This window comes from Amaranthus tricolor, chromosome 5, assembly GCF_026212465.1.
Source record: "Amaranthus tricolor cultivar Red isolate AtriRed21 chromosome 5, ASM2621246v1, whole genome shotgun sequence".
Taxonomy (NCBI): Eukaryota; Viridiplantae; Streptophyta; class Magnoliopsida; order Caryophyllales; family Amaranthaceae; genus Amaranthus; species Amaranthus tricolor.
In genome coordinates, this window is record NC_080051.1 from 18,099,121 (window position 1) to 18,121,466 (window position 22,346).

Genomic DNA, 22,346 nt, shown 5'->3' on the forward strand with positions numbered 1-22,346 from the left:
TTCCCATGCCCAAAGCTAAGAATTACCATTATAAGTAAGTAAAAGAGGTACAACAATATTATTACCTGTAGAGTAAGCATTATAATTTATTATTACCTGTAGAATAATCAGGGGACCAGCGATCTCCTTCACGTTCTTCTGTGAAGCTTCACAAAGTCTCCTGTACAGATACGCTAGGGCTGCCGAACCCCAGCTATACCCGGAGATGACCTCCCATGGCGCATCAAGCAACGTCAAGTACAATAGTTGTACTCGGTTGCCAGTCTTGTCGGAGAACAAGACAGCACCAATCAGATAAAGGAGATACGCCCTAGCGTATCTCTCAACGGTGGCGTCATCAGCACCTTCAGGGAGTTGCGAGAAGTTTTGTGCAAGCCATGTTACACGCAGGCTACTCTCTTTGGTTACCTCAGCCGGAGGTCGCACTCCTAATACTCTATGGACTTTATCTTGCCAGCTTTCAAACTGGCGTACATCGATGCACACGGCATGTCCCTCGATGGGAAGCCGTGTAAGAACAGCTACGTCAAGTAACGTGACGGTAGCCTCACCTATAGGTAGGTGGAAGGTATGAGTCTCCTGGCGCCACCGCTCGACTAAAGCCGTGAGCAGCGCCCGATCGACTCTCCCGTACGCGATTAGGTGGAAGTCATGCAATCTCGCAAGCTGAAGGTACGGGACGATCCGTGCGTCAATCGCCCATGGAGCTGAATCGGGATGCCTGGTGTATATGGTTTCCGTATCGGACACCTAAATCAAAATATTACGTTAGCTTCAATTTAAAGTATTATGAAGTAATAATTTCAAAAGGGGTAAGCTCAATGACCTGTACATCCCATAGCACACTGCTCCTGTGACTCGCCTGCATCGTAAGGACACTAGGGTCCAGAGGGCCTGGAGCTGCTGGATCCATCTCTCCTGCAATTAAATAATAAGTAAGCCTTATGTAATCTACAATTAATTAAGAAGTACTGAAAATGTGTATTTGTTTGTTATATAATCCTGACTTTATATACTCAAATATATATACTATTTACCTTGACGTGCAAGTTCTAGTATTATGACCGTCAATACCACACCGTCGACAAGTGTTGCGTGTTCGCGATCCTTCGTCCATCTCGTTCGCGATCCTCCTGGACTTAGGTCTTCCTAAACCACGAATGTGATTTGGATCGTGTAACACCTCAACACCGGTGTATTGAGGCCATGCCCTCTTATCAATTAACGGCAAGAATATGCATTCATACGTGTTAACATAGCTCTGGGTCTTGTAGCAGGAGTCCACAAATCGCTCATAGGATAAGTGTCGTTTAATGCATACGGCAAGAACATGAGAACAAGGTAAGTGAAATATGGACGGTTTGTTACAAGTGCATTTCATCTCGCTCATATCCACACTTTGTATTTTACCACCCTTGGCCGATCCTCTATTACCACGCCCAGTCTTAACTTGGAAAAGGCCTCGTCTGTAGTCAAATGCGATGATCTCATGGTAGTTTGCCTTCTCGGTGTTACGGGTGATAATTCTAGTGGCGTGTGAAGTGTACATGTTTCCCCCAACTAACCACGCGTTTGCATTCTCGCGTCTTTTTACAAAATAATCATTAACACGATAGAAGGTAAACTCCACAAGAGTGGTTATCGGCAAGAAACGCACACCCTTCATCACGTTATTGAATACTTCGGCCAAGTTCGTATTAGTAACACCGTACCTATACCCTCCATCGTGACATATTGACCATTTAGACATATCACCAACTTCATCAATCCAAAAAAGTGCTTCACGATTAACAACACCAATGGCCTTCAATCCCTTGACGACTTTATTGGGTTGTCTTTGCTCTGCAGTCCTACCAAACATTTTCTTCAACTTCACATTACCCATTTGACGATTGAAGTTGCTTAACAAATGCCTCAAGCAAAACCTATGATGGGCGTTTGGAGGTTGCCATTCCGGCTCCTCCATAGTTGCTAGAATGCCCGCATGCCTATCGGAAATAACGCATAACCCTGGACTATGCATCACATGCTTACGAACACAGCCCATAAACCAAGACCACGCGGCTATGCGTTCTTTTTCGACCAAAGCAAAGGCAAGCGGGAATATTCCCTTGTTCCCATCTTGGGCAATCGCAGTCAACAACGTATGGCGATACTTACCATACAAATGTGTTCCGTCAATGGCAATAACGGGTTTGCAATACTTAAATCCCTCAATACTAGGTTGGAAAGCCCAAAACACGCGTTGAAAAGTTCTAATACTAGGACGGACATACACACCGACATCATTATCTTCCTTAAAGAACCACTCAACTACGGTACCGGGGTTTGAAATTTGCAGTGCCTTCAGGAAGCGTGGAAGAAGAGGATAAGAATCTTCCCACGTACCATAGATGGAGAGAAGGGCTTGCTGTTTAGCACACCAAGCCCGCTTATAGGTCACTTCCACACCGAATTGGTCTTTCACCATTTGCCGGACAACAGAAACCTTAATTGATGGGTCTTGAGCAGCACAATTTCTAATACGATTGTTAATCACGGAAGATATCAAATGAATGTGCCCAGCTGACACGTTTTCAGTACTTAAAATACAACCCCCGTGCTTCCCTTTATAAGTAATTATCTCCCATGACGGTGAATAGGAGGTCTTCCTAGCCCTAAGCCTCCAACCACACCCTCTCTTACACTTCAACGTGAGCACGGTTTGATTTGAAGTCTCAGTTCTGTACTCAACGTTCCTACGAATATGATACAATCTAACAGCGTCTAACAAGGCATCCTTGTTGTCAAACATCATATCCTTTTGAAACTCTCCTTCGTCGGTGTAGGTTGTATCACAATCCCAAGACCTCCAAGAGTTGTCCTCAATGTGTTCATCTAGAGGGGGAACCAGTGCGTAGGGTGTAGGGGCAACGATTATTGGAATGTTTCCTAAAGTCATGTCATTAGCTAGAGCCTCCTCGTCAATACCCACATCATCCTCAGAAGGAGCTTCAACGAATTCATTACTCTCACTATTAACATCATCCCAAGGCTTATTTGTATCTTGTAAGTTAAAAGTAACATCATTTGACACTTGAAATTGAACTTGATTGGGTTCATTACAAGGATAAGAGGAAGATGGCATAAAGGGATTTTGGGTTTCTTGGGTAGGGAAGGGCGTATGAGAAGGAGCAGAAGGAGTTATATTCATAAATGCATTTGTTTCCACTACGTTCACATCTTCGTTCCCTAGGGGTACCTCTTCTACATATAACTCTAAAGAAGGACTAGGGGTAGACCTTGAATACTCCCACATTGCATCTATAGCCTCCTCATCCTCAACCGGAAAAGCTAACAAATCTCCACTCAGATTGTATTTAAAACTTAAATTAACAGTACTTCTTGTAGTGTCAATGCCAATCCTAGAGCATATAAAATGTTTAAATTCATTCAAATCCATGTATGAGTTGCATGCAAACAGTTTACGTTTTCCCCCAACATACTTAACATTATTACTAGTTGATCGAATTGAACCATTCCAAAAGCATACAACGGTGACACGAAATGAAGCCATTTCTACAACAACACATAAAAAATCAACATCACCATCAACTTCATAAATATATGACCACTATACATTTTACATTCAACTAATAATTCTGAAACAAACTTTTAAAAGTGAGGATCAATGTAAATAACAACTACATTTGACATAATCGTAGAGCTCAAGTGTAAATGCCCAGTACACATGAAATACATTTTAAATTCACCACCAAATGAAAAAATTTATAATAAAAACGAACCTCAATTAGCTGTAGATCAAGAAGAATTACGTAATTGGAAGCTTGTCAACCTACATTAATGTGAAAATTGATTAAAACACAACAAACCCTAATTTTTCGAATATTGAAAAAAAAACCAAAAAAAATTACCTTAGATCGATCTAAGAAGACTACAGCACTAATTACTGGTACAAACTTGAAACTTGATGACCTTAGTTGAAGGAATGAAGATCCTTACAAGGTTGGAATGAAGAAGGAGAAAGTAGAGAATTTCGGGAGAAAAGTATATCGCGAAATGAAGTGAGGAAGAAGAAGGATTCTGGAAAAATATAAAGCTATAAGTCGCTGTTAGTAACAGCGACTTACAACTTTTTATTTTATTTTTTTTTTCCTTAAGTCGCTGTTACTAACAGCGACTTACCCGAGGCTAGGCTTGGACGTACGGAAGCTTATTTTGGGACATAAGTTTATCCCAATCTTATACTTGGAATTAAAATGTTAATTAATCTTATTTATTTCAATCTTTCACAATATGGAATAACATTTGTACAAAGATTATCTCTTGGATCTTCAATCAAATAGAAATAGATATTCAGCCCAAATGATTTTTCCTCCTTGTTTATCGAGTTTCTTTTACTTGTTACACATGCTAGCAACATTGCTTAATCCCAAACAACACGGAGGTTGTTTTTGATGTATAACTATCTACCTTCTCCAACGACCACAAGGACGCTGCTACTCAGTTGCTTGCTTTGTTTCTCCAAAATAAATATCTAAGACAAAATTTAGGAGTAGATCAAAGTGTAGCATACATATTAAAGTTATCATTAAATTTATGTTTTGAAACAAGATTTTTTTTGAAATTTAGAATTGACTTAAATTTAGTGTTTGGCAAATTAATAAAAATCAAATTTGAATTTGTATCAATTCCACCATTGTATTAAAATTAGTTAAAATTGAAAATTTGAGAATGACTTCCCTCACCTTGTCCTTCTCAAATTTTTCATTTGTGATTTCATAATTAAAATTTACAATTTGAAATGAAATACTTGTTCCCAAACATAATCTAAAATTATTTTTAAAAAATGGAATTCCATCATAAAACCAAAAAGTGAAAAATACATGGTCAGATATTTTATAAAACACAAATTCTCGTTTAGGAACGCCTCACTAATAGAACGAGTCTAAGCTATATATGACTGGTTTAATATTTATGTAATTGGTTTTAAGCTATATTATATGCGATTGATTTTGTAGATGTAAGTTTACACTTTATGTTTAATTTTATCATCTATGTGTACATTCTTAAGGAATATGTGATTATTATTACTGTATGATTTTTCAGTAATAAATTATTATTCTCATTTAATTAAAGAATTACGAAAGGGGTCAATAGTAAGTACTATGTGGTCAATTTTAAGCCCTATATCATTGATTTTAAACTGTATGTGATTCTTAAGTTGTATGTGTTCAGTTTTAAGCTATATTTGACGAATTTAAGCTACGTGTAAACACTTAAAAGTAAATGGTTATAGTAAGCTGTCTGATAATATTCTAATATTGAGACGGCCGCATATGATACTAGTTGTTTATAAAAATCCAAAATAAAGAACTTAACTAACTGATCAAACGCTCAAACAATGAGTATTATATTTTATTCAAGTATGGTAAAATGCTTTTCTCACTCCCCTACTTCACACTTCACTCCACCATTACTGGACTCTAGAGAGAAAGAGAAAACCCATTTCTGGATTCCTCACTGTATGAGTCGGTTTGTGAGTTCTGAGTTGAATCGGTTGCCGACAATCAACAAAAATGCGGTCAATCGTCAAAACCTGTGAATCTGAATCACCGGCCAAAATGTGGGCGCAGTCAAAACCAATTAAGGCGGTGCATGATCCAAAGGACGATATGCAAATAGTTCCCAAAATCCCTGAATTTGAGCTTCCTGATGGTTGGGTTGTTGAAGTCCGACCTAGAGGGCCCAATTCTTCCGTTACAATGTCTGATAAGGTTATAATTTTGCTTTTTAAGTTTAATTTGTTTATTTTTATTCCTGTTGGTTTATTGATTCTTGTGTTTGTTGATTGCTGATTAAGGGTTTTATTCTCTGTTTCTGGGTAATGTTAGGGTTTAAGGGTTTTTAATTCAACTTAATTGTTTTGAAAAGTAGAAATTGAAATTACTCCTTTATTATTAAAGTAGCTCGGAAGTTAGTTAGTGAAGGTTTCATTATTCTGTTTGCTTTAAACTTAAAATTATCTTTTGTCAAAAATTATAGTCTTAATAAAGAATTTGTGTAGATTTATTTGGTTTCTACGTTAATGTTTTGAAAAAGGCCTTGCGCACAGACCCAACTTGCCTTTGCCTTGGGCCCGCCCTGTAATCACACGTAGAAAATGCAACAAATGACTGTTTCTTTGTTGGAATATTTGAAATAACAGCTCGTCTTGTACGAGACCGTCTCATGCAACAGCCCATTTCTTTAGTTGATTACTTAAAGATTGTAAGTGATCGTTTTAAAGGTCACAAGTAATCACTCTATGACTATAGTAAGACTATAAAAGTGATTATTTTAATATTGTAAGTAATCACTATAACATTTACGAGTGATCACTTTAAAATAAAATGTATATTGGACTAACCCAATGGAGATGGTTTCGCCATGAGATTGTCTCATTTAAGAATTAGTGTTGAAATAAAAGGCTTTTTCAAATCAAAAATTTGTGTTTTTTAAAATAAATTTTGTTATAAAGTAATTTTCAAAATGAGTGTCTACGCGAACAAGTGAAGAGCATGTTAAATGTGAAAAAAATTGACCACGACTTTGTTCACAAAAAGAAGAATAAGTCATTACTTTTAAAGTAAAAAACAAATCAAAGAGGATTATGCTCTGTTCGCTATTATGAACAGCGAACTACACCTTGTACCTTGATTTTATTTTTTCTTATAAATTATTAATGTCTTTCTTTGTTTGCTGTTACTAATTGCGAACAAAACCGTGGTAAAATTTTTTTTGACTTGAACATTGTTGGGATGAGTTATCCCACATCGATAAATTGAAAATGGTGTGCACGCTTTATAAGCTATTAGAGACCTTCTTCCCATTGCCATATGGTTTTGGGATGGTATATATCTCCTTGGCTTATGAAGTGTGTGCACTTGTGTCCCCCCGTTAATATGCTGGCATTCACAATAAGTCCAGCCTAATTTAACAAACATTGTTTTTCTCTTGTTTGCCGTTAGTAACAGTGAACAAGCCTTGACCTTAGACTCGGACACGAAAACGCTTATTTTAGGACTTACTTTAGGACTAAACTTATTTTTTAATTATTTTATTAAAAAAACCTGTTTATTTCTAATTTCCTTCTTTGATGACCATGAGCAAGCAATTTTTCCAAACATAAAATAATGACCGCTTGTAATAGCGTAAAAACAATACCACATCACATCGGCCATATTGTAAAAGTTTTTTGAAAAATCAAACTGATATTTCCACATTGTAAGTGTAAAAATCCACGTTTATCACTTTCATTACCTCACCACGATCGCTACCATTACCGCATTTTTACACCTTGCTACTTGTGCTCTTCCTCTCATCAATCTCTGAACCTCAATCACTGTCAGAGTATTCAAAGTATTCAGTGCTCTCATTCTTCTCGGATGAAGAGTAAAATAAACCAAAATATGCACTTCCTTTAACGTAGCGCATAATTCTCTTCACTCTTGTAAATGAGTCTGCCGAGATGACTATATGTATTGACATACCAATCCCACAACATAACACCAGGTCTAGTGCATGTGAGCTAGGGGCAGATCTAGAAAAAAAAAAAAAAAAAAAGCGACGTCTCTAATAACTCAAAAAAAAAGAGATAGGATACAAATTCTTGCTTATGGCAAGGTTTGATCCCAAGCACCATGTGTGGAAGGTGGCAATGCAACCAACCCAACCAAGTTTAGTTTTTGCTCTCTATTGCTGTACAATCAAATTTTAACATTTTTTAAGTGTTGTTACTTGCCTACTTGAAAGACCTAGTAGATCCATCCCCGCATGTGAGGTATCTCAAGCTTCCAACAATTTGCTTGTAGTGTGTCGAATCAACCATTTGCTCATCACTGTCCTTAGCAAGTTTAAGTCCAATTTCAACTGGGATCTTAACTGAGTTTGAATCATTCATCTTAAACTTCTTCAAAAAGTCAATAGCATATTTCTTTTAATGAATGAAGATTCCATGGTCCCCCTAGATGACCTCAATGCCCAAAAAGTAGTACATCAGACCAAGATCAATCTTCTCAAATTCTTTCTTAATAATTTGCTTGATATCTTTAGTCATATTGATTTTTACATCATCAACATTAAGTCACAAGATTAATCTTCATTATCATTAGCCTTCACATATAGACCATGATCTGATTGACCTTTTTTAAAACCAATGTCATGAAGAAACAATTCAATCCTCTTGTTCTAAGCTCTTGGCGCTTGCTTAAGACCATATAAAGCCTTATCAAGTTTGTACTTTGTACACCTTCTCCTCTTTTCCAGATTGCATAAACTTGGCGGCTGTTTTGCATATCCTCTTCATCAAGTGGAGTATTAACAAATGTCAACTTTTCATAATCTCATAGTTTTTATTCGAGCTACAGGTCAAAATAATTTTTCGTAATCGTAGCCTTTTCTTTGTTCAAAGCCCTTTGCCATTAACCTTGCTTTGTATTTATTAATTTCACCATTTGCCTTCACCTTAATCTTATACACCTACTTAACATCATTTGCTTTGTGTCCTTTTGGAAGATCAGTCACCAGCCGTGTATTGTTTTTCTCAATTGCCATCTATTCTTCATTCATAGCCTCTTTCAATTTCGGATTTCGAATGTCTTCTTCAAGTCCTACATGTTCTGAATTTACAAGAAATGCAAAGTGGACTACTTCTCCTCTTCATCATTAACCTCATCATCGAGATTGACCTCGTATCTCCAAAACGTGCAGGTTGTCGGCATTCCCTTCTTGGTCTGTCCATAGTGCTACAACTTCCGGATGAATTGCAAGTGTTCCATGAGTAACTTCATCTTCTACAACCTCATTTTAAATGTAAATATAACGTCTTTTGGAATCCATGTAAGTTGTTGCTGTATTCTACGCCTTCAACAAATGTGACATCACGGCTTACTATCACCTTCTTTGTCATTGGATTGTACAATTTTTACCCCCTTGCTTATATCCAATGAAATGGTCCTCACTGCCTAATCATTCAACTTGGTTCTTGTTGCCATTAGAACATGAACATAAGCAATTGATCTAAATATGTTCAGCACATTGGGTCTGAATCCACTCCACGCTTCAATAGGAGTTGTGTTGGGAACACTCCTTACAAGTGATATACTGTACATACAGCTTCAACCCAAAAATAATTTGGCGTACCTCTGGCTTTAAGCATACTTCTCGCCATTTCTATCATTGTATTATTCTTTCTTTCGACCACTACCGTGGGTTGAGGAGTGTATGGAAAAGTAAGTTGCAGCCCAAATTCCTCATAGTGACTTGAAATCATTGGACTTGTACTCACCTCCTTCATCATTACACATCATCTTGATCAATTTGCCTTTTTGCATTTCAACAAATGCTTTAAATAATTTAAAGCATTAGATTACTTCATCTTTACTCTTCAATAGATAAATCCATGTTTTCCTTGAAAAATCATTAATATAGGTTAGAAAGTACTTGTTGCCTCCAATTGATGGTATGTTTATCGGGCCATAAACATCTATCTAAACAATTTCTTAAGGATGTTTTGCATGCCAGGGTTCCTCCTTGACAAAAGGTAACCTGTGATTCTTTCACAAAACGCAAGCCTCACACAATTGATCGAAGTGATGAATATAGGGTAAACCATCCACTAAATTATGTTCGGTAAATTTTTCCAAACTTTAAAAATTTAAGTGGCCACAAAATAAGGGCCATAACCATGATTCATCATTCAACATTAAGATCTACCTTTTATTAAAATCTATTGGAAAGTGGAAACATACGATTGTTTGATAGAAAGGATTTAAGAATCATATCACCTTACTTGTCAAAATTTGAGAATTGATTTCCAGAAATGTGCATCACATATCCCTTCTCAACAAACTGTCCCATACTCAACGAATCACTTTTCATATAGGCACATAGAAAACATTTGAGGTGTAACCATGATTGCCATTCTTCATTGTGATCATAATTCGCGCTTTTCCAGTTACCAAAACAAACCTTCCATCACCAAACTTCACTCTTGTGCGAAACAATTATCACCTTTTGATATGCACTCATTTACGAAATGGCCACGTTTGTGACAGTTATGACTTTCCACCTTTGATTCGTTAGTCATGCTCCCGCGTCCATGGCCACATCCTCTTTATTGCCTTGGGGAACTAATACTCAAGTTGTGATTAGAACCATCTCTATGGTTCTGACTACCACTATCTTTTTTGGAATGGTTGCACATCCTCAGCCTCAGCCTCGTGTGCTTGTGATAAGGACTACCAATAGAGGCTTGTGCTATAAAGCTTGTTCATTTGGCTTTTCAATCTGATTGTCATCCATTCGTTGCTCATGCGATTGTAGGGAAACAAACAGTAACCTTACTGTCATTGGTCATAGCTCATTGGCCTCTTCAATTACAACAACTATAAGTTCAAATTAGGAGTTAAAGGCCTCAAAATCTTCTCCACCTTTGTCTGCTCAGAATGTGTTTCATCATTGGTCTTCATTTGGTTTTTCGAAGCAAGCATCCGATCGATGTAGCTATCAATGGTTTATTTGGTCTCCATCTGCACCAACTCTAACTCATACTGACGTCTTAAAGTTTGAAGACGCATCCTCTTGATTTTGTCATCACCTCTATTATCTATAAGAGGTAGAGAAAGTTGTCCAAGCTTCACTTGCAGTTGTTGCTCCTTCGATCCTTTTAAATGTCTCATCATTCATCCCTTGGTGGATAAAATATAAAGCCTTCTTGTCCTCTTTCTGTTTGTGATGCATTGCTCGTTGCGAATGAGTCGCATTATCAGCTGATGCCGATACTCCACCTTCCACGACATCCGATAATTCATGGTAATCAAATAGAACTTTTATCTGCACACTCCACTAATTGTAATTCTTTCCATCAAGGATAGGAACAGATAGTTGGGTAGTTTTGTATATTTTAACAAACTGTATTGTCTCTGGTACCAATAATTGGATTAAGTGACAGAAGAGAAAATAAAATGTAGACGTAACAAACAAATGTATACTGCTTAGAAGTCAAAAGAAATTGTTGCATAGTGAATGTTGCATGATGAAGCTGATTACCAATATATATAAACTAACAAAGCTAGAAATTAGGCTATTAAAACAAGTTCACAACCTATGAAATGCCATAAAAATAAGATCACTAACTAACCACTATGCACTGCTCTGAAAACTACCATAACTGTCTCAAAATAAATCAAACACACTGACTTAATCAGAAATAATAACTAACTTAAATGCTGGTCAACTGATAGAAGATAATATAACAAGGGAGCTTTGTCCTGCTGGGTCCAACATGTGTTATGTGTTCGTGTCTGTGTTGTCAATATGTAGCCTTGTGTAGGCAATTTTTAGCTCCTTTCCATTTTAGCATTTATCCTAAGATACTCGGTACTTTTTCTGTTGTACGAAGTATTTTATTATAATTATAGCTTGCTATCTGATTGCAGTGATCTTTCTCATTCTATACCAAATCTTACATCTCCTTTTGCTGATATTGCATCTTACCGTTGCTCTGAATTTTTAGAGCAGGCTTCTGACAGGGCTAACTTAACTCCTTCAATCACTTTTAATCTCCAAGAGCTCTAGGCAATCCATGGAACATATATGTTTGGAAACAGTTATTAAAACAAAGGAAACGAATATACTGGGCTGATTAATCAACATTAGATTGGTAAAGAGCAATAAATCATTTGCTCTTCTTTTTATGTGACGTTGCAAAATGATGTTTTCAATCAAAGATCAATAGAAAGCAACCACTTTGTTATTATAATGGTAATAAGGTTGTATACATCCGACCCAAAACCCCATATATGCGGGAGCTACTTGACATTAGGTAATGGCATGTATTTTTATAGCGTGATAGATCCAAGGCTCTTAGTAGTATAGTCTTCAAGCTCAATCTAGAACACGATGGTGAGGGCTGAAAAGCATGGTAGCAACACAAGATTCTCCCAATTGAGTATAGCGTTCAGTTTCAACTTTAAAGGGTTTTAATGCAGTATGTTGCCACATCTTAAGATGTGTAGTCTTAGCGCTTTTTGTTGCTCATTGTACCAGTCTGTTACAATAACGAACAGGAAGCTGTCAAAAATCGCAGGATCAATAAACCAGCCCAGTGAAGGATTTACATGGTTCTTGGTGCAATTATTGCCTGCTATTTTTAAAATCCTGAAGAATTGAGTGATACATTCCTTGTGATTGTATTGAGTATCGACAATATTGGACAGTCAGTGTGCTAACCTAGATTATAAACTAGGTTAATTGTTTTGGGATAACTTTTGGTGACGATGGTAAAAAGCTCAAGATTAGGTGGTAGACACAATATAAATATATAATGTATATCTCTTTGGGATGAGTTTTGTCTTTAGATGAGACATTGTGTCTTATACATATTCATGTTATTTCATCACTTCTGCTATGAAATTTTGTTTCTTGGTACAGACTTCAAAGTTTTAATATATGATAATCGTAAATTGTAGATCCATTTCAGCCTGTTTGTAGCTGTTCTATCTATTGTGCTGTGTGCTTGTTTTCTTGTAAACGGAGATGTAAAAGTTACTACTTTTTTGTCAGTATTATTATGAGCCAGGAACTGGACGTCAGTTCCGCTCTCTGATTTCTGTCAAACGACACTTATCTGGGGAGGAAGATTTAGTTGTGTCTAAGAAGAACCCGTGCAGTAGTCTGGTGGTAAGTTTTCTCTTTGTTGTAGTTTTTGTACTTTCTTCTGTTCGCTAGCTTTTGCTGATTCTGCTTCATATTTTGTTTGTCCAGCCTTATAATGATTCCAATACCTTCAGGAGAATCGCCTATGGTGGAAAGGTAAAAATGATTCTGGTTTTGCATCTTCCCGGGAAAGAGTTATCTGAAGGTTTAATTTTTTACATGTAGAGCAAGAAACTTCATAAAACTCTACTCTTTCACGTAAGACTATTTACCTATACTCTGCTTTAAACATTAATCAAATTGTTTATTAGAAAATTTAATGGGTGGCTATTTTTATGAGTCGGTATCTCTCATGACAACATGCTTTAACTACCTCCAAACTAAAGCCTATTTGATCTTCTGTATTTTTTTAAAAAAATTAAGAGGTAAAAGTGAACGAAACAAACTCTAGAAATTGTTTAATCATTCTAAGTAACTGGTGCACTTGGCTGTAGTTCTTGATGCCAGATGAATTGGAGGATGCACGTCAGGCAAAAGGGGATGACATTTTTCCTGAAACTTTTCAACCAAGTTCATCTTCCATACTTCCTGATGGCTGGATTGTGGAGGACATTCCAAGAAAAACCAGTTTCAGGAGTGATCGGGTATCTTCTTTATCCATCTGTGCCTTGGTGTTACAAAAGACATTTTCTTCTAGTTAATGGGTATATGCACTTTGAGCTTTTATTAAGTCAGTTAATGGAAACTCTAGTCTTTGCCTCGAGTTAGATGGTTTTTTTCTAGTTTACTAGCACAATTTGCTTGATAAAAAGTAAGTGACTGGAGATTTAAATGAGATGCTTGGTTTGATTTTGGTTTGCATTGCCTTGTGGCCCTTGTCCATCGGTAAACTTGCTGGTTGAGAAATGAGAACTTCCACTATAATGTGAGAAAATCATAAATTCTTTCCTGTTCCTGTGCATGGTTTTCCCTAATTATTTGTAACATGTAGTGGGATGCGAGGAAACACTTTTAAAATTCATGTTTAGTGTAACATAATTCGCCAACTAAATTGAATCAAATGGCCCAAAATAGACTAAAACCATCCATAAATAGCTTTTTTTTACTCGTGTAAAGATTAGTGAATCGTGTGACATTGTTCAAGTATCTTGTCTTGCCACTAAGTCATTGAGAAGTGTGAAGCTACACTGCGTAGTCATTTTACCGACCTAAGTTTGACACTACACTGATCTTTGCATCTGGGGAGGCAATGATGGCAAGAGATTGGATGCCACAATTAGTGATGGTTGTCATGTCGAGTAGATTTATATGTTTTGAAATCTTACTATATTTACAGACTCGTGATGGTTCAAATCCATTCAGTTTCCTATTCTACCTGATGAAGCCCCAAAAAAAACACTTTGTGTTTATAGTGATGCAGATGCTAGGACATGCCTTAATTAGGTGTATGGTTAAGTACTTCTTATCTAACCTATCACATTGGCATGCAGACTACTATTTTTTGCTTGGTATATTTGCACTTTCAATAAAATCGTATACATAAACAAGTTAACAAATGTGCATAAAACATGCTTATGATCGGTTTTGTTGTTTAGCCACCATGTGGGTTTTGTTATTTGTTTCTCTAGCAAAATGCTGGTGAACGGCTGATTGAACACTCAAGTATATGCTAAATCCTGCACTTGAATTGTAGTTTCTTTGTAGATTTCCTTTGAAGTGTCTCACATCTCCACCTGCTGCATTAACGATTTTAGGATGATTTAGGAATGACAAGAATAATCTTAGTGTATGGAGCAGGATAGTTGACAGGCTTCTTTTGTAGTATTTTATTGAACCAGAAACAGGCAAGAAATTTCGATCGGTACCAGAAGTTCAGAGATATCTAGCATTGCAAAAGTATAGATCAAGATGCAGATCATTACCTTTTAGAAATCACTCAACAGTGAGTAGTACAATTGATCATGATTTCATTTGCTTGCCATCTGCTCTTTCAGTATCAGATAAAATAACCATCTATTTGCAGGGTCCACGAAGTCCAGCCCCACGGAAGAAGAACAAGAACACATCATTTAAGATTTTCAAAACCTCAATTGTTGATCTTACGAATCCTCCGGAGATGGTAAGTTGGGTGTTTAGTGGTGATGGGAAAGATGATTGGAGCCCTCTAGTAGAAGAGTGCGTGCTTCCGGATTATGTAAAGGAACAATGGGCAGAAACTTTCTTGCTTGGTATGAATAACTGGAAGCGCCTAGCGCCACAGGTAACTTAATTTTCTCACTACACATCGTCTCAGCGACCTTATTTCTTGTTATCCATTAAATTGTCTGGGCTCTCAATAGATACTTTTATAAATTATCGGAGTACTCTTGATTAACTGTGGATAAATGTGCATTTTGCAGCTGACGATGGGCGAGGGCAATCAGGCAACAAATCGGTAGAATAGGTAGAGTGGTGATCAGTTTCCCGACTCCTATAAATTCGCTGTTGAACACCCAGAAGTATGAACATATATTGTACAGTGCCAGTTTAGTTGAGGATGTTTATATTTCATCAGAATGTGTTAGCTGAACAGTACAGTTTGTACAATGTCAGAGTCGGTGGAGATATGTGACCCATGAATCCTTTCATCCCCATAAATGTACTTCTAGATAGGAAATTTAGCAAAAATTTGCTTAGTATTATTTTGAGGTATTCATTCGGGTCACTGCCTCAATTTTGGTCAGGTGTTTTGGGTTGAATTAAAATGAAACTTCGTATTCACATAGGTCTTTGTACCATTGTAAATCCATTTTATAAACGGATTAAAGTCGAATTTGATTATATAAGGTCAGTAAATTTGGGTAGGATTTGTTTTAAACACTTCTATTAATTACTAAGCATTATTATTAACAAATCTGAGACAAAATGTTATCGGGTGCAGTGGGCTTGTAGTCAGTAGAGTGAAAATTTGAATAAAATAAGATGTTTTAACAATTTAATTCCAAAAATAAGCTTCGTGAAAACTTTAATCTCAAAATAAGCGTCCATATATCCCAACCTAGGCTTGGTGAAAGTCGCTGTTACTAACAGAGACTTAAAAAAAATAATAATAATAATTTTTTTTTAAGTCGCTGTTAGTAACAGCGACTTAATACGTTTTAAGTTTACAGTTTTCAGTTACTTCCTCATTCCAACCTACGAGATTAAGGAGTTGACCAGTTAACCTTAAAGTCGCAGTTAGTAACAGCGACTTGAGGCTTTACTAATTTTTTTTTAAGTCGCTGTTAGTAACAACGATTTTCACCAAGCCTAGGTTGGAATGTACGGACGCTTATTTTGGGAATAAAGTTTTCACGAAGCTTATTTTTGGAATGAAGTTGTTAAAACATCTTATTTTATTCAAATTTTCGTAGAGTGTTGGGTGCACTTATTGGTTATACATCATTTTTCATACGCAAAACTTGGGAGAGACCGCCTCATATTGAGACGGTACAATTAGATCGGCCTAAAAGCCAAAACTTTTAAAATAAAAATGACCATAGATTAATTAAAATAAAAATTTGATCTAAAAGTGATCAATTTATACTTATAAGTTTATAATCTTAAATGAATCAATTATTTTAAAGTCTTCACTTTCGACGTTAAAATGATCAATTCAGGTCGTAAAATGATCAATAAATTATATATAAAGTGATTAATTGAATGATCAATTATAATAACTTATAAAAAAATTCAATTTTAATTATAAAGTTATCAATTATGACCTTAAATTAATCAACTATTGATCGCATATTCAACAAACTATAATTGAGTTAATTAGACTATTAATCTCAATAAAAGAAGGTCAGTCGAAAAATTCTCTGTTTTTCATAATAATCTTATTGAGCTCATTTGTTTTACATAAAAAGTAAATTTCCGTAGGAAGTTTTAATTTTTAGGAAGTTCTTTGCTTTGTTAAGTTAGTAGGAATTTTCTAAATTAGTTGTTGCAACAAACTAAAATTTCCTAAGAATTACAAATATGGTGGATATGCTTATTCAATTTCCTAGGAATTTCCGAAGAATTTAGATTTCGTATGATTTTTGTTTATTTTTCTAAACCAATAAAGCCCAAATTATGAACTTAATTTGGAATATAAATTTTCTACTCCATAGAATTAGGAATTGTTTGATTGATGTAAGAATTTAATTAACACGAAAAATTATATTTTTTTTAGGAAATTATATACATTATAAAATTTATAGGGATTAAATTTTTGTGTTTTGCTTTGTACCTTGGAATTCACACGAACACATTAATTTATAATAATCAATGTCGTGACATGGTAATAACATTCTTACAAGTTATAAGAATTAAATTTCCTAGGAATTTTAAATTTTTGTGTAGTTGATTTTTTTGTCAACTAAACACAATCAACGTAAATAAACAACACTAATTAGTTCGACAAAAATAGTGAATAAAAGTTTGCAACCTGCAAGAAGGTCATTAAGTTGATTACAACTAAATCTTCCACATTGTATGACACTTTGATTTACTCTAGTTAAATGTAACACTTGTACTTTTTAATCTACTTATCGATTGATTTTATACGAAACTATACACTTATAAGTTTACTCACTAACTTGTAAGAAATAAAGAAATTAATAATGCGGAATATTTGGGTTTTAAATATTGTTTGTATTGAGATTTTAAATGGATACACAGGTACCATATATACAAAGTTATTTAAGCTAAATAAGGTAATAAGACTAATACAAGTAAAAAGGAACTAACAGTCATTCTAAAAATAAATATAAAGTTTTCTACTTTTCTACACTCCCCTTCAAGTTAGGTCTTCTGGTCACCAATATTTAATTTGCATAAAGTCTGCTCGAATGCTTCTGAAGTAACTGTCTTTGTATCGGGCAATTACGTTGATAATATAATCAATTACTCAACTGATTATATTATTCACTAGATATCTATCAAGAATTTTAATATCAGAGTTTACAACCTTTGAAAGATGTAAAGAAATTACATTATAAAAATCATTTGAAACGATTTAAAAGAAATATAAATTTCTACAGAAAATCCGATAGAGTCCGTTTGTAAATCGGATAAACTAAAATTTTTCCTTTTGACTTAAAATCACCCTGCAAGTTCAAAACCAACATTTCAATATAAACAATCAACCAGTGGCACAGGCGCCAAACATTTTAAAATCACATCACCTCATAAGTAGAATCTTTTCTCCAAAAATCCAGAATAAGTGCTAAAATAATTTTAAATAAAAGATTTCCTTTAGTTACATTCTTTTATATGAATGGTTGAGATTACTTTAATTGATTACTAATCTTTACGTTTTCAGCTGCCGTTGACTCCGTCAATCTCAATCTTCTCGAAATCTGTCCCCCACCAGGATAGGTTCAAAGAACAAAACCACATAATCAGCTTATACTGAGTACACATTTATATAGCTTTATTTTACTATATAAAACTATGGCAAAAAGGAAACATTATAACTATATTTACACAAAATGAGTGATGTTGCTCTCTGCCCTGATTCTAACCTTCATTTACCTGCAGTCAAACAAGCCGTGCTAAATTCCATACTATGATCTAACTACACCTCCAATAGGATATATTAATTATATCTAACAAATCATTTTCTTTTAAGATTAGAAATCATCAATTTATGGATAGAACTTTCTTTTCTGTTTTCTTTACTAAAACTTTTCCTTTCAAAGTCTTTAAATTATAAATCTATGGAATGGAACGAACTTTCTTTTCCATCGGACTAGCTAGGCCCTCCGGATAACTATTAGACAAAGATCCCTAGTGTGCACAACCCACAAATGGTCAAACCGTAGCAGAAGATCTAAGTCTGAGGTACTGATCAACGTACCCCCCAACTATTATGTAGTGTCGAGATAATCCCGACGGGGTTCCAATTCCTTGGGACACCACAGAGGTAATCCCAACCGTTTCAAAACATTAAACCATCTATATCTTTTCTGTAGCTATTATATGATTTCACTGTTCAAAAAATAACTTTCTATATTAGAAAGAACATCTCCTTGTATTCCAACCAATCTCAGCTAAATGAAACACACACCTTTGTAATCCTTTTTTCGAAACTACTAAAGATTTGAGTAAGAAATCCAACCTATTCAATGACAGCAAGCCGACAAAATCAATCAATACGATTTCTCAATGAGATGACAATCTTCAATGTAAACATATATGTGCTTAAAAACTACAATAGATTAGACTTAACTAGCTAATAATCTTTGCTTAACTTTGATTTTTATGAAACAACAACTTTATGTTCAAACGTTAATACAACTAATTCCTATATCTTATTTAGGTAAATCACCAATTCCCCTCTATCTCAAGCATCCACCTTTTCTTAGTTCTTGATACTCCTAAACAAAATGATAGTTATGAATAATGTGGGCATAACCTTTGTTTAACTTAGTAACTTAACATATAATATGTAATCATTTCGACAATTTAACATAATTCTAACCATATGTCTAACTTCGCAGTTTACTTCCTAATATTAATCGACAATCAACCTCATTGTATAAAGCCAACTCGTAAACTCAAACAACTCTGAATTCCCACTAACCACATCAACTCATATCCTAACTTACTACCTTTAATTACATAATTCTCAACTAAATAAGATCAGCTAACAAATCATCTCATAATTCTTAAACTAACAAGATCATCTTAGAAGTCCTAATCAGGAAAGGTTAATTATCATAAACACCACACATTATTAAATATTAACCCAACAAAAAGGCACTTATCTTATCAACCTACTTTTAAGGTTTCAATTCAAACTCATTACCGATCCAAAGTTAAACACCTATTGTAAAATTATATTAAATTCATAATAACATTTTATACTTGTTTGCTCAACTCAAATATATATTCATTTCCATAACATTCTATTCAACTTGAATACCCTAACCATTTTAATCTACTAAATCCATCACCGATTCTTGATGCCACTCTTCTATTCAAACTTATTTTTGCATACTTCTTTCGTACCACTCATCAATGCATGTTAAAATCCATATTTTTATTCTTGAACCATAAAAATCAAAAGCCCTCATAACCGTTTACAGCCCTGACCTTCTTGGTGAGATCTGATTTTGTTTGTCCGTGCTTTGAATAACTAGTTGAGGTTCCATATTCCGGTGATTTGATTGTAGGTTAGAGAGATAAATTTGGTTTCGGAGACTCCGTGGTTGGTGTTGAACCGCCCAGGTTGCAACGACGGAGTCGGTGATGACCACCAAATTTTGGTTGCCATTTTGAGGTAAGGTTTGCTTGATAAATGATGAGACACTCGTTTTGGTTGTTCCATCCGACCAAATTTACGACTCTGATACCATGAAGAAATTAATGACGTGAAATATTTGAATTTTGAATACTGTTTGTATTGAGATTTCTACTTTCCTAAAATAATTTATATAGTTTTCTACTTTCCTAAAAGAAATTAGATACTTACATGAGATTTTATTAGATTTATTTTAAAATATAATTTTTAGATTTAATTTAAAATTTTATACTACATAATTAAAGGTATTAATTATTAAAATGTCGAGGAAGTATGTGGTATGGAATACACAAGTTTTTAAAAGGTTTTTACACATTTGTTAGAGGTTTCAAATTTAAAGTTGATGATTTTCAATAGATACATTGACTAGAAAAGTAAAATTATATGTTTATGTTGGAAAAATATGGATTAGGCAAGCGGTTTAGAACTTTTTCTTTCATCAATGTAATGTTTAAGTAGAAAAATTTGTTCTTATGGACTGTGGCTGTTAATTTAAGAAAATATTGTTTAAAATAATCTCAATTTGTATCTATTTTTTATAATAATTTTACCTTTTAATTAATACAAAATACTCCCAATTATATTGGGTGTTTGTCTAGAATGCACGTACTGTATAAAATACTATACAAGTTACTTTGCCACAATTAAAATAACATTCAGAAAAGAAAAATAACAAAAATCGCTTTATCTGTCCCCAAGACTTGGTACCTACACATCAGCACACTTTGTTTTATATATATATATATATATATATATATATATATATATATATATATATATATATATATATAGAGGATCAAATAAGAAGAATTTTTTGTTAGTCACTATGTATACAAAAAAGAATACTACTTCCTTCGTTCCATAATACTTGCTATATTTTCTATTTTTGACAATTTCATATTACTTGTTACATTTCTATTTTTAGTAATAAAACAATCATTTAAAGTTCGATCTACCCCTATTTTTATCCTACTTTATACCTCATTAACTTTTATACCTGCCATTATTTAATCTTTATCTATTCTCAATTAAAATTAATATTCTCTTCATATTTATCTCTCCTATTAAAAATCCACTTAATCTCCCATTAAATCCTCCATCCCAATTCACACATTCTCCCATTTAAATCCACATTCCCAACTCCCTCATATAAATGGTGAGATTGCATGTTGTTTTGATTTTGATTATGTTCCAATTCGTATCTATTCTATTGTAGTTTTATGTTATGTTGTTTTGATCTGATTTTGATTTTGATTTTGGTTATCTCTTTGATTTGGTTTTAATTCGATAATCATGATCTGATTTTACTACTTCCTTTGATCTGTTTTCCATTTATGATAATCTTGTATGTTGTTTTGATGTTGATTATTTTTTGATTTTGATCTGCTCTGTTGTAGTTTTATGTTATGTTGTTTTGATTTAATTTTGATTTTGATTTTGTTCTTATTTTGCTTATCCTTTTGATCTGCCATTAATCAGATTATCATGATCTTATTTTGATTATTTTCTGACCTGTTTTCCATTTATGATAATCTTGCATGTTGTTTTGATTTTCATTATATTCTGATTTTTACTATCGTATGAGGCTTGCATGTTGTTTATTTTGTTTATTGATTTTGATCTGTTGTTGTAGTTTTATGTTATGTCATACTCATGTAAATGGTTCTATTTGGATCTGATTTTGATTTTGTTTATTAATATTAATCTGTTTTTGATTTTGTTTATTAATTTTGATCTGCTTTTTACTATCCTTTTGAGGCTTGCATGCTGTTAAGTTTGTTTATTGATATTGATATGTTTTGTTGTAGTTTTATGTTATGCTACACTCATGTAAATGTTTCTGTTTTGATCTGATTTTGATTATCTTACACTCATGTAAATGGTTCTGTTTTTAGTACTGATTTTGGTTCTATGTAGTTCTGATTTTGGTATATTACTTCCTCTGTTCTGTTTTTGTTGCTACAAAAGATTACGTTGCTTGGTTGCCTTTAGAGATGGACACAAAGGAAAAATCGCCCGACTCATAAACTGATGTCCAAAGAGAATGTATCAAATATGACAATATCTTTGGTTCGTGGTATGATCATTATTATCTGAATTGTGGGGAATTAACTTCTCTTGATAATCCAGAACAAGAACCCCCACCTTGGTACTACGGTTTACTAGATGAGGAGGATTATGCATTTATTTGAGAAGGTGGAACCTAAACCAAAGCGATCACGCAATACGACAATCCGTGGTCTTCACACATGAGCATTCTAACTTTTACTTAATTATTTATGATGATGTTTATGCTGATGAAAAATGTTGTCTTGTTGGCTACGCAATACGACAATTT

The 22,346-nt window shown here is 34.4% G+C and overlaps 2 protein-coding genes across 3 annotated transcripts; one reads left to right on the forward strand and one right to left on the reverse strand.

Annotated features, from left to right (window-relative positions):
- Positions 1-1,033: 1,033 nt before the first annotated feature.
- Positions 1,034-1,381, reverse strand: LOC130813509 (uncharacterized). The gene has a single exon (XM_057679348.1). It carries the CDS (start codon positions 1,379-1,381, stop codon positions 1,034-1,036), a length of 348 nt encoding a protein of 115 aa, XP_057535331.1.
- A 3,982-nt stretch (positions 1,382-5,363) lies between these two features.
- LOC130812913 (methyl-CpG-binding domain-containing protein 7) lies at positions 5,364-15,249 on the forward strand. 2 transcript variants are annotated; one of them, XM_057678556.1, is made up of 8 exons: positions 5,664-5,777; positions 10,366-10,854; positions 12,607-12,723; positions 12,808-12,855; positions 13,194-13,343; positions 14,522-14,641; positions 14,723-14,959; positions 15,099-15,249. In XM_057678556.1, the coding sequence occupies exons 2-8, from the start codon at positions 10,852-10,854 to the stop codon at positions 15,135-15,137; spliced, it is 714 nt and encodes a 237-aa protein (XP_057534539.1). In that variant the 5' UTR covers positions 5,664-5,777; positions 10,366-10,851; the 3' UTR covers positions 15,138-15,249. The 2 variants fall into 2 exon arrangements, with proteins under 2 accessions (XP_057534538.1, XP_057534539.1); XM_057678555.1 differs by lacking the exon at positions 10,366-10,854 and having other exon boundaries at positions 5,364-5,777.
- The last annotated feature ends 7,097 nt before the right edge of the window (positions 15,250-22,346 follow it).